This window comes from Strix aluco, chromosome Z (genome assembly GCF_031877795.1).
Source record: "Strix aluco isolate bStrAlu1 chromosome Z, bStrAlu1.hap1, whole genome shotgun sequence".
Classification (NCBI taxonomy): Eukaryota; Metazoa; Chordata; class Aves; order Strigiformes; family Strigidae; genus Strix; species Strix aluco.
Window position 1 is genome coordinate 29,001,912 of NC_133971.1, and position 12,839 is coordinate 29,014,750.

At 45.3% G+C, this 12,839-nt stretch overlaps 1 protein-coding gene across 1 annotated transcript in view; it reads left to right on the top strand.

Moving 5' to 3' along the window:
- Positions 1-1,056: 1,056 nt before the first annotated feature.
- The window catches only part of DMRT1 (doublesex and mab-3 related transcription factor 1), a 60,873-nt gene continuing 49,090 nt past the window's right edge, over positions 1,057-12,839 (top strand). Inside the window, exons 1-2 of the mRNA XM_074812428.1 lie at positions 1,057-1,341; positions 4,008-4,191. Of these exons, the coding sequence (XP_074668529.1) occupies positions 1,057-1,341; positions 4,008-4,191 (469 nt within the window). The remainder of the gene's footprint in view (positions 1,342-4,007; positions 4,192-12,839) is intronic.

Here is a 12,839-nt window from a genome sequence, read left to right on the forward strand (position 1 = left end):
ATTTGACAGTTGTCATTCATCTTAGATTGAGATGTAATTTAATAGTTTCATTTCAGCATGAAGATAGCATCATCTAAAGTTGAGCCCGGAAAGATTTAAAGGTGTAACAGAGGAAATATTAATACTGTAAATAATATCTGTAGAGCTGCATGGGTCTATAAATCACATAGTGCCAAGTTGGAAGGGGAGCCTATGTAAAAAAGAAAAGAAAAAGCCTCTTCCCCTGTCTTCCTCTGCAGAGTATAGCTGCTCTAGCCACCCACACCTGCTCTGGAGGTGCTGGTTACCGAGTTGTCACCACGGCCTCACTGACTGACAGCATTTGTTGGGATCACCGGCCCACACAGACAGTGATCAAAGTGTGTTTATACCCATTTAGGAATACGAGTGTGAGGTAACCTGTGAAGAGGAGATGTAGACCAGCACCGAGCCAAGAGTCTCACCAAGGACAGCTGCTGAGCTGCGGCAACTTGGGTGTTTTATTTGGGGTTCACACCCCTCCCTGGGCCAGGCCATGTCGGTGGCCTAACCAAACCCGGCCTGCCCAACCCAGGGGAACACAGGGCTTAAAAATGGCCTCCCCGGCTACCGCCACCGTCCTGGACGCGGCCTGGCTTGGCAGGGAGGGAGGGCGGGGCGGCGGCAGTGCGGCGGCGGAGCTGCCTCCGACGAGGGGCGAGGGGCGCGCTGCCGTGCGAGGCCTGCGGCTGAGCCCAGCCCCGGGGGCACCTCCGGCCCGCCGCCGGGGGCCTGGAGCCGCCCCGCCGCCCACCCGACGGCCGGCCGCCTGGTCGGGGGGACGCCGCAGGCCGGCCGGGGCGGGAGGGAGGAGCGGGGAGGGAGGGGTGGCCGCTCCCCCACCCGCGCCGTCTGCTCCGCAGGGGGGAAGAGGGCTCCGCGGCCCTCCGGACCGGCCGGGGCGCGGTGGGCGGGGGTCCCGTGGCGGGAGGGGCCACGCCGGGCTGCCACCGCCTGCCAAAACGCGCGGGGTGGCGGGACGGGACGGGTCAGAGCCGCGCCGACTCCTCGCCCGGCTGACCCTCGCAGCCCGTCGCGATGCCCAGTGACTCCACATCCTTCAGCAAGCCCCCGGACGCCGCGGGGCCGGGGGACAAGGCGGGCGGCTTCGGGAAGGCGTCGGGCTTCATGGCGGCCGCCCCAGCGGACGGGGTCGCCGCCACGGCGGGGAAGAAGCCGTCGCGTCTGCCCAAGTGTGCCCGCTGCCGCAACCACGGCTACTCCTCGCCGCTGAAGGGGCACAAGCGCTTCTGCATGTGGCGGGACTGCCAGTGCAAGAAGTGCTGCCTGATCGCCGAGCGGCAGCGGGTGATGGCAGCGCAGGTGAGCCCCGCGGGGCGGATCTTCCCCCGCCGCCGCCTCGGCGGAGTCCGCCCGGGGCCGGGTGGGCTGCCAGCCCGGCGGGCTGCCGGCGGTGGGGCCGTTGCTCCGCGCCCGGAGAGGTTTGGTGCCCGCAGGAGCTCGGCGCGGTGCGGTGCGCTGAGACAGCGCGGCCGCGGGGGAGCCTCGACCCGGGCCGCAGCTACACCGCCGTCCCCCTAAATTAATGAGGCTTTCCGCTATCTTCTGTTAGTTTGGTTTTTTTTATAAGAGTAGGGGGTGCCCGGCAGGCGTGTGGTGTGTCCGCCCCGGTGAGCGGGCAGCGGCGGCAGCCGGCGGCGGGCGTGTGGCCGCTGGGCACCGCCGAGCGCGGCTGGACGCCTCCCCCCCCGCCACCTGCGCCAAGCCGAACCGGGCCGGCAGCGCGGGTCTGCTTTAAAACCTTCAGAGAGGAAGACTCCTAGTTAAGGTCAAATTGCCGGTTTTCAACTTGTTTTTAACTAGATAAGGATTAAGCCAGCCAACTAATTGGTTAGCAAGAATGTTTATAGCCAGAGGTGGCTTGAGTGCGTTCCTAAAAAGACTTTTTTTTAACGGCGTTGTTCTGATTTTGCATAGAGCGGCTCTGTAAATAGCTGTGTAGCTGGGTCATCTGAAATCTAAACGAGGTCTCAGTAGTATTCGCTAAGAAACCAAACTACATCAGTTCTGTGTAGGAAGAACGTTTTTCGTTAAGCAGTCCCGCTGAAGTCGCAACTCTTTGGCGGTGTAAATGACCGCTGTATCCTTACGTAATGTAAATAACCTTGTGATCTTTATCTTGAAAACTTCATGGAGAGGAGTCCTGGGAGCGTAATGGCTGCTAGCGTGCTTGAGCTCTGTGAGTGGGGTTGCACATTCTCGTTCGTGCAGACAATTAGAAGGCGTTAGGACTACTGGTGTGAGTAAAGGCAGTGATGTCAGACCCACCGACCCAGTGTGCTAAAAGCTTTGTGATCCTGTGTAAAACAAGTGTCCTACTGACAGATTTTAAAAACCTTAGCAGCCCTGGATTAAATCCTTCCCCACTTTTTTATTTAATTATTCAGTGCAGGTATCCTAAATGTACTCTGAACTCACAGGGAGCTTTTGTTCATTTAAATAATTCCTCCTTGTCGGTGGCATGGCAGTCCAGAAATTGTTATTATGCACAGGTTACATGCACTTTCTCAGCCCGGTGTGACCCATGGAATAATAAACGGGGATCCCTTTGCTGCCTGCCTCGGGGGAGGGAGCATACAGTGGGATGTTCCCCATGGAAGTGTGCCCTTCTGCACAGGTTGATCTGCTACCCAGCAGCTTCTGTCAGGCGCTGAATGCCCCCTGCTAGCAGGTCCTGGCAGTGGCCCTCCTGGGAGTTTTCCCCACCTAATATTGGAAAGTAGCTTTGAAAGCTTCCCTAACTAAACGTTATCTGTGTAGGAGTTATACATTCCCCCTTTTGATATATTTCTGCGGTAAGCCCTTTGGTGCTGGTGGAATGTTACAGGTCAAGGTTATTGGCTTGTGAAGTCAATGTCACACCCCCTGTTTGGGATGTCTGTTGCAAGAGCTATTATTAATTTCTCTAATGGAATTAGGCATCTGTATTAGAAAAATGTTGCTGTTGAACATAGAAATGAAGGGAAGCATTGTCCAAGTTACCTAGGAGAATTTCCAGTAAGAAAAACTCATGATCCCAGTCTGTAATCTGTCTGAGACAAATTTCCAGGGTTCAGATACAGATGCAAACCTGGCAAGTTGCAGGGCAGGTAGCTGTAAGGCCCCCAGTGTTGTGTATACTGCCTGGACATGTATCACAACTTGGCACGGGTGGACAGCTGTGCAAAATTGATCTGCCAGTTCAGATGAGGCAGAAGGGGTCCTCTGTATCTTCAGTAAGCAATGAATATGGTTTGTTTGCACCCATGTCCAGACTGCAAAGTGTGTGCAAGCTTGGCCAGTGCTGGCTAGGCTTTGGAACCTAGTCAGTGTTGGGAAAGAAATTGGGAGCTCCTGCTGCTCCAGGCCTGGCCAGCTACCTGCAATGCATGTGGCGCTGGCTGAGATACTCACAGGATGGCTCCCCACATCTGCCATGCTTCTTCCATGATGGCTCTGTCTGTACAGTGCGCTGAAATTTCCTTGAAAGGCTAGATTTCCAGCAAAGAGCTAGCAAGGGAGCCCAGAAGGCTTGGACAGAGCAACAGATGGCAGGTGTAAGCCCTCCCTAGGAGCTGCTTTATACTGATGAAGAGGCACAGCAGAACCCTGAAAGTAGGTGAATTTCTTATCCCCAGCATCTGTGTATCAACAGAGAGGAGAGTAGTATGCTTTGCCCAAGAGCAACTGTGTCAGGTGAGTGTAGTCAGCTTTAGTACATCTTCATGTGGCCTCATTGGAGGAAGATGTATGTGTCACCAGCATTTCACAGGTTTGTTCATATATTTTTGGACAAAAAAAGGGGTTGGTTTTAAAAAGCTTTATAACTTCATTTATATCCTCCTCTACCCACTGCCTGGATCGTGACATCAACACTGTAGAGAGTACCAAGAGGAAGAAACAGCCTTGAGTTTGAGTCTTTCATTGTTGGAATTGTAAATTGTTCTCAAGCCAGAGAGCATGTCCTACGTCTGTCTTCTTGTTCCCAGGTTGCACTGAGAAGGCAGCAAGCTCAGGAAGAGGAACTGGGAATCAGCCGCCCCGTGCCCCTGCCCAGCGCCCCCGAGACGTTTGTTAAGAAGAGTAGTGGCGGCAATTCTTGTCTCCTGTTGGAAGGCAGCAGCCCTGCACACTCGACGAGTACAGTCATGACGGGAGCTAGCACACCGTCAGGTAAAGTACTAGGAGAGTGATGCTCCCTGCTGGGAGCGAGGGCTGACATTGCTTATGCCTGCCTGCTGTTGCACCTCTTCCCACCTCTGCAGCAGCGGTGTTATGGAGAGTCCCCTCTCCAAGAACAGTGTTGCACTGTTGGTATGGTTAGCAAAAGGGAAGAACCCAGGATCAGTCTTTCATATTTTAATTGATTATTTTTACTTGAAAATCAAAATTAGTTTGGTACAGGCTGGCGCTGTAATTGAATTCAATAGGGTGTGTACCTGCAAGTAGAGATTTATGAGGAGCTTTTCTCCTTTCTCCCAGACTATGTGCTCCTGCCACAGTCCTGGAAACTGCATGTTGGCTGGCTGTGTGTCTTCTTCAAAACTGGAGTTTTCAGCATTGTATGGGAGCCAAGTATGTTGGTAATGTCATTGACGCAGCAGCAGAGAGCTGCCCACTTTGCGTGTTTTGATGTGATGGTATATCTGTTCTGTGTGGCCAGGTGTGATCAGCTATGAAAGACTGACGCAGTCCTTCCACTCTACTATATGTTACTGTATTGCCTTTAACCCTTGTAAAACAAACAAAACCCCTTAAACCCAAAACCAAATAATATTTGTCTGCAGATTCAGTAAAATCATGGCTAAGCACAACCAGAACATAAAGGTGCTGAAGTAAAGATTCTGGGCAAAATTCTTTTTCCTATTCATTGCTTATGCCAAACAGATACAGCAATTAAATATGTTTACAAATGAAACTGATGTAACTGACTTCTGTTATCTATACAGAAAAAAGAAAACAAGCATAGAGGAAAGGAAAAGGAAATTTAATTGGTTTTTAATAATCTGTGCTGATGTCATTAATACAGGTGGATATACTTCTCAGTTAAACAGATGCTTCTGAACTGGACAGTGCTTTGCATTAACTAATAAAAGGACAGTGCATATATGTGTGTCTGTTAAACGACATCACTCAGTTTTGCAGGCCATTTAAAGCCTTGTCAGATGGATTTGTTGCATCCATTCCAGACAGGCAGTTTCAGACTGATGTGGAGGAATTTCTTTGGGAAGCTTTTAGAAGAACTGGTTGATAAAACAATAAATAGCTTTTTATTAGCTTTTTTGTTTTCATTATTGCAGTCATGTTAGTGTCACCTTTGAATTGACGCAATTTCTCCTTTCACATTTGGATTACTGCATGCTTTGTCTATAGACACGGAAAAAGCTGGCTAAAGATTAAAGTAGTATATTCAGTAATGTGTAGAGATTGTGTGTAACTCAGGAGAAAAGAAAACCCTTGCTTATACAGAAAACCCGAAAAATGAAATTGTCATACTGTCAACAAAATTTGCATAAGCTTTGATTTTAATGTTTTAAAATGTCAGTGGAGGTATTTAATTTATTAATCCCACTTCAGTGATTTCTTATTAATTGAATTAAGTTATGGTCTTTTAATGAAAAACATTCATTAAACAAGCTTAAGGCAATTCACATGCTTGAATAAAGTCTTGAAAACACAAAAATGCCTAATTTTAAAGTAATTTGAATTGTTTGAAAGTTAAAGCAGTTGTAAATGGTTTGCAGTCATCTTTCTTACAGTGGATTTTTCTCTGTGAGCAATTCAAATACACTGTTTCTTGAGCATTTTACTAAATAACTGTGTGTGAGTGACAACATTGAGAATACACAGCTTCATCTCCAGAGTGAAGATGTGATTCCAGCCAAGAGTCAAGGCAGGGTCAGCTTTGTTCACCAGAGATGGAAGAATCTGGGAATGAATAGGAAATTGGATTCATAATTTTGTTTTTAGGCACCTAAGTGGCAACAGAAATTAATGTTTAATTTGAAAGTGAATGCACTGCGTAAAGTTCTGTCCCAAATAATTTTGGTAGGTTGATCTGTTGTAAGCAGCATAAGTACTCGTGGGTATGGATTTAATGACACCAGTGACTGCGTGCTGGCTCTGAGGCTGCAGAAGCTGCTCTGCATTCAGCCAGACCTGTAGGGTGGCTTTGTCAGATGTCTGGAGTACAGGCTTCATCCTGGAAAGTCTGATTTTTCAGTGAGCAATATTGCTTAAATATTCTGATGCTTTCTTTTTTTAGCATATATGGATCTTTTGTTAGGTAAGAAACTGGCAGGTGTGATGTGATGTGAAGTTTCTGTTTTATGTGTCAGGTTGTTTCAGGACCACGTACGTGAAGGATTCTTGCATTGTTGTTTTATCATTTCACTGGTACCCTCAGCTGCAAAGCAAAATGAGAGACCTTGTCAGAGCAAGTGTCACAGTGTCTCAGTTTGATAGGCTGAGATGCTGATTTTGCAAGGATTTACAGTAATCATTAAGGCAGGCAGAGAGAGTGAAACCTTTCGTGGCAGGGGAAGTCAGCAGCTCCCTGCAAGCCCCAGGGGAACGGATGGGTCCTGGGAGTGCAGCATGCCCTGTACGACATGCATTAGACTGGGCAAGAGATGGTTTTGACAGTGGTAATTCTGTTCCTCCTGTAAGTTTTTGGCTTCACAAGAGCAGTTTTTCTTTTGGACTCCCATCAAGCAGAATGTTGTTTGCCATCAGAGGAGTAATGTGTGAAGGAGTCACACAAATCAGACATAGCACCAGAGAGAGAGTCTTGCCTCGCTGTATCCATTTTATCGGCAGATCAGAAATATTATGACACCTGGAGAGACCAGAGACAATTTTTCAGATCCCTTCATGACATGCTATTTTTGAAAAGGGGAAAAATGAATTATCATGGTCATAGTGTAGGCGTTTGTGCATTTACCATCTCAAGCTTGGAAACCGTATTTACTTTGGATGGAGGATATCTTCCCGACTCTGGATGAAGCATACCTTCCCCACTGAAAAGCAAATGGAATTTGCAGGGTAGTTGGAAGGGAGCAGACTGTGGTCGCAGGGCATTAGCAGAACCTCTTGAAAACAGACTTTGCGTTTCCGTGCATTTTCCCTTAAAAAGTTGCAGGTTGCTGAGAGCAAAGACCATTTAATTGTACAGAGCAGCAAAAAGTCGTGATTCCAGTGCATCTAAAATAATTGTCCTGTCTTCCATAGGGTGAGTACATCTTGTTAGGTTAACTAGTGTGCAAAACTCAGGAAAAGATTGTGGTGAGGCATTTAAGATATGCCTTTCAGACATAACTCAGTTTTTAAAACCAGGATTCTTCCCCATTTCATGTTAGTTTGGTACCTCTACCATTTTAGAAATCACCAGGGGGGCGGGAGAAGCGTGATAATGAAACACGTTCAAGTGAGAACTGCTCACACTGAAGGAAGGAGACAGTGCATTTCACATTTCCTCCATTTGATCTGGTCCTAGTGACAGACTAAGGGTCATATTTGACATTTGGAGAATGGGATGGGGTGGCTGCACCTGATGACTGGAAGGTGCTGGAAATCACCCCTTCTTTCTGCTGCTCTGTGCTCATGTTGGCCCAATTTAGAAATGTCCAATATAGACAGGATTACCGTATGATGCTAAATGCCAGCTCCTGCTCCTGCACTTAGTTTCCTGTTGGCTTTGCAATGACAATTAATAATGGTTTAGGTGCCTTTGTAATATCACTGGTTGACAAACATATCGTTGTCAGCAACTGTGAGTAATAAGCTTGCACTTGTTATTTCCCTTTGCTACATTTATTATGTATGATGGAAACAAAATAGTGTTCTTTTTACATTTCTTTAAGTAGGTGCTGCCTTCACTTTGAAACTCTTTGTGGAACAGATGAGTTTTTATCTGCTCGTAAATATGAACTGTAGTGGGGTCAGCAGTAATACTATGCCTAATGAATGATGTTGCTAAGATCCCTTTGAACTTGCAGTGCCTTAGGTGCCTAGATGAAAACCCTACATTGCCTTCTTTACTCCTCCTTTGCTTTTTTGATGTCATCTTTTGCATGACCTTTTCAATGACACTGTATTGTGATTTCAAAAATTGATGCCATGACCTTGCAGATGTTGAGCTGCATAGGTAAAGAAAAAAGTTATAATTGGAAGATACCATGGCCTCGTTTTAAAAAAACATGAGAAATTTTGAAAGAAAGTGCTTTTAGTCTTTACAGTATAGTGTCATATGCTGTCAGAATTTTGGTTTTGTCAAAAAAGTCTCAATTTAGTCAACTGATGGGCAACATGAGGAAGCTACCATGGACATTACATCATGACCGTGCTTAAGCACTATAACAGGTGAGGTTGTGGAGCCTCATCCTTGGGGAGACTCAAAACTCAGCTGGATGGTGCCTGAGCAGCATGATCCAACTGTGAAGCTGGCCCTGCTTTGAGCAGAGTTTGGGCCAGCTGGCCTCCAGAAGTCCTTTCCAAACTAAACTTTACTGTGAATCTATGAAATGCCTCCTTTTTTGTATTGACATTAAGTCAACGTATTGAAATTTGAAATTCAGCCAGCCTCAATACTGATCAGCATTTGCAAGCCTGGGAAAGAAATCCTGACTCTATTGACCTGGAAACACTTGATGACTAAATCTATGGTAGATTTCAACAGAAAATTAGCATCATGGGGGTTGACAGGTGGTGGAGAGGATTGCTAAATCAGGTGGCAGCAACCTCAGGAGGGCTGAGCAGTAAGGAGAAGGAGGCGTTAGCTGCTTTGCCTGCCTGTGCCAGGGCTAACACAATGGCTGCATGTCCTGAGAGGTCTTGGTGGGTCTGCAGTGGTTACTGGTCCATCATCCTGCTCTATCTTTGCTCTGTCTTTGTCTCCTCATTACTTTTTAACACTGAGTTTCTTCTGCTGTGCCCATTGCTACCTCACAAGTTTTAGGTGCTGTCTGCTTCCAGGTCCTGCCAACTCTCCTTTGATACTGAGAGAGAATCAGCCCCATCCATTGCTTCCTGGTGCTTTTCCCCAGCTTATCTCACAGCTAACAAAGCTCTGTTCAAAAGAAAAGGCCATAGTTGAATATGATGTGCCTTTACTGGATTGTAACAGCTGGCAAAAAAAAAAGTTTTGCATCCTTCACCTGTGAATAACTAATACCTTCCCGTCCATATTCATCTATCTTTTTCTAGTTAGTTGGAGTTAAGATGACAGAAAAAGAATCATGTTTGCATATGTCTCTTGTAAGAGTCTATGAACTGTCTTACCTCTCTTGCGTTATTTCCACAGCACGAGTTAGACTTTGTTTGGGGAAGCAGTTGCTGGAGATGGTCTTCTGCCTGTTTTCTCAGTTGCTAAATCTATTTCAATCTGGACTAAGTAAATATTCAGGGAGTGTTTCACTTTGAACAATCTTTCCTTGGTTTAGGATAAAACTTTGCCCTAATAGGCTTTTTTAATTTCTGACTGATAGAACTATGTGATGAACAAAGCTCTTCACAGCGTGGTGGCAATGGTGTTTCAGTTCCTGCTGAAATGACATGTGTTTTGCTTGGAGTTGTTTAAAAAGGCATAGCTTGTGAGGCAAGAGGGGTGTTTCTGCCTCCACTGCTTTGATTTTGTCATACTTGGGAACACTGCAAAGGAATGTTGAGCATCTCATTATAAAAGGACATAGATAAATCTGAAAGTATAGAGGGAAGGGTGACAAAAATGATGTATGGCTTGTAGAAAAGGAGACTAAGGGTGGATATAACAGTCTATAAATATTTGAGAGGTAATAATATGGAGGAGGGGGAGGGATTATTTACAGTGCTTGAGACAGCATAACAAGGAGCAACGGCTTGAAACTAAAAAAGACAAAATTAAATTAGACAGTAGACACTTTTTCTCCTAACTAGAAGTGCAATTAGCAACGGAGTGACCTGCATAAGGACAAGGGGGTAAGTGAAGCATAATCAGGAGAGGTGTTTAAGAGTGTGTTAGATTACGATCTCAAGTGATTAATATGGGGGTAAACTCTGATCAATGTGCAGGTTAAACTAGATGACGGAAATCTCCTGGAGCTTTGTCATCTCCTTTATGATTCATTGCCTCTGGCCATTGTTTGACTGTGTTAAATAAATCATAATGTTACAGGGTTCTGCATCCCTGATTAGATGTTTCCAGTTAATTCTCCAGTTCTGGAGCTTGCAGCTTGCAAAGCTTGCACTTTCCCTGCTCCTCCTTTCAAGCAATATTCATTCGTCGTCTTTGCAGCTTCGTGGTGGTGGGGGGAGTGCTTGTGTTTTATCTGGGCTAATGTCTGAAATGCTGTACATGTTTATTCAATGAGGCACAGACTCTGTCAAAAGTGTGTTTTTTCTGTCATGTTGGTGAAACAGGTAGAACTTGTGGCAATTTTCAGAGTTAAGTCTCTAAATGAAGAAGTTTTATTTTTCCTTTCAGGCTTTCAATTCTGTTGGAAGCTTCAGTGGAAGTGTAAAAATAAATCATAGCATAAAAAGATTTGGAAGACCTCAGAGAAGCTTGCTTTGCTTTTTCTGATCAAATGGTACTGCGGGGCTTGTCCAGGGCTGTCTGCACCAGAGGCAGGGGCTGGGGAGAGCTTTCTGCAGTGTGTCAGGGAAGCAGGGGTGCTGAGGGACCAGCCATGTCCTACCCAGACCCGCTTACTTCAGAAAAGAAGGGCTGCTCAGCCCCAGGGCTTTTGTGACAGGCTTTGGGCTGGAGGGGTGGAAGTGAAAACCCACAGACAGTTCAGCAGGTATTTCCATCCTTTCACATTTCAGAAGAGCTTTTTTCCCATAAAGAATTGGAAGTAGGTTTGGGTTTTGTTTTTTTTTTCATTTTCCAAAATCTTTCACTGTAGGGTTTTCTGTGTTAGCAGCATCTTTCTGTCTGACTTCTCATGCCAGGTGAGGTTTCCAGACATAGAGTTACCAGTTGGACCAAGGTCCCTGCTGGGCTGCGTTTGCTGTGTGCTGAACAGACTTTACGATGTACAGTGTCCTAGCACCCAGGTTCTCAGGGCTTCTTGTACCACCAAAGGCCAGCAGGGCTGGTGGGAAGCCCCTGTTGTATTTTGTGCCTGGGAAGCCTTTTCTCCATCAGGCTGGCATTTGCATATGTGCATTTACGTTTGGAGTTATCTGTGCCGACTTGTGCTTTCTATTTGTCATTATGAACACTGAGATAAGGAATGGAGCAGGAGCAGAAGATGTACTAAGAATTTTCTATCTGTGGACACATTATTACACTATCTGCAGCTATTCTCTTGTTCCTTTCTGTGTCCTTGAAAGAGTTACTATGACTTATCTAAATGTGTGGGGTGTTCTTTTTGTTTTCAGAAAAGATGTAAGTGCAGAGTGAAGGAGTACTGCATGCTTCCTTAACTGAGCACTGGCATGATTTCTTGCTTTTTCTTTTTTTCATGTGCCTTCTTATACCTTGAAGACTGCTTTCATTTGCTTTATTTATCAACTAACTTCTTAATTCATCCTGTTGGCCCATACTCCATTTTCAGTAGATTTGTCACTTAATCATATGGGGACTAAAATGTTGTTTTGAAGGTTTCTTTTGTAGGAGTGTTTTTTCATATGCTTCCTCTAAGTCTTTTTTTTTTTTCTTTCTTTTTCTGAACTTTGCTAAACTTTCTCCTGAGTGTATCTGCCAGTCTTAATCAGAGTTGTGCATGCACTTCTGTCCTATGTTTTCTTGAAGAGCTGTGGAGGGTCAGCTCCAGAGAAGCACTGAGCTTCTCTTACTTTGCAATGAGGTTGGATGTCTAATTATTTTATGGTTTTTTTTTTTTAAATTCCTGTCTTTAGTCTCTATCTGTACTATTTCTGCTTTCAGCATAGGCCACTATTTGCTGACTTGGATGCCTATAGTCATGGGCACAAATGAATGTCAGCAGATGTAAGCCACTGTAGTTCCAGTCGCTGTGCATTTCTGTCTACTAGCTCTGTGTGAACAGAATTAATTAGTGATCACTTTGCATTTGCATGGAAGCAGATTTTGTGAGTGCAAATGTTGTTGGATCCATGCAACACTCGCAATCATGTAAAAAGTGATGCACCTGCACATGATTTTTGCTTACTTGCTCAAGCCCAGTGGGTGTCTACAATGGTTCTTTACCACTCCTGATATTAGTTTTTCCATCACGTATTAGGTAGACAGGGTGAAAAAGCCCTCCTGTTATTTCTAGTTGGTCTTTTTTAGAAACCTTTTGGGTTTCTGTCATCATATAGCTTATAACCTAGGATGGACTCCAGCTAATTCCAACCATCGTCCTACTCCCTTTATTATTTTTAGTGTGAGCCGTAATGATTTTATCCCAGTCATATTTCCTCCAAGGTCTCCTATCTCAGACACTTGTAAAGCCTTCCCTCCCTTCTAGTGTTCTCTTTGATCTCTTGTTAATGACTTAAATCCCTTTATGTTTAATCCATACAGAGTTTCTTTCTCCACCTCTCAGTTTGCTTCTTTGTGCCTGCCAGGTGTCTGGGCTGTTTTCCATCACTGTCTAGAAATCTGGATTTCTTTCCTAATTTCCTTTTCTCTTTTAATTTGTTCCTCTATTTTTTTGAAAGTTGTGTTGATTTTAAGTTTTACTTCTGTTACACACTTGTGTAACATGTTGGATGTCTGAATGCAACGACTTCAATGTTTGTAAATTTCTTTCTCAAATCAGATATCTCAAGATGACTAATAACATATATATATATATGTACACATAGTAGTCATACTCCCTGCTGTTATACTGAAGGTTGAAAATGGCACTCGTTTCTCATGTTCCTAATTTTCT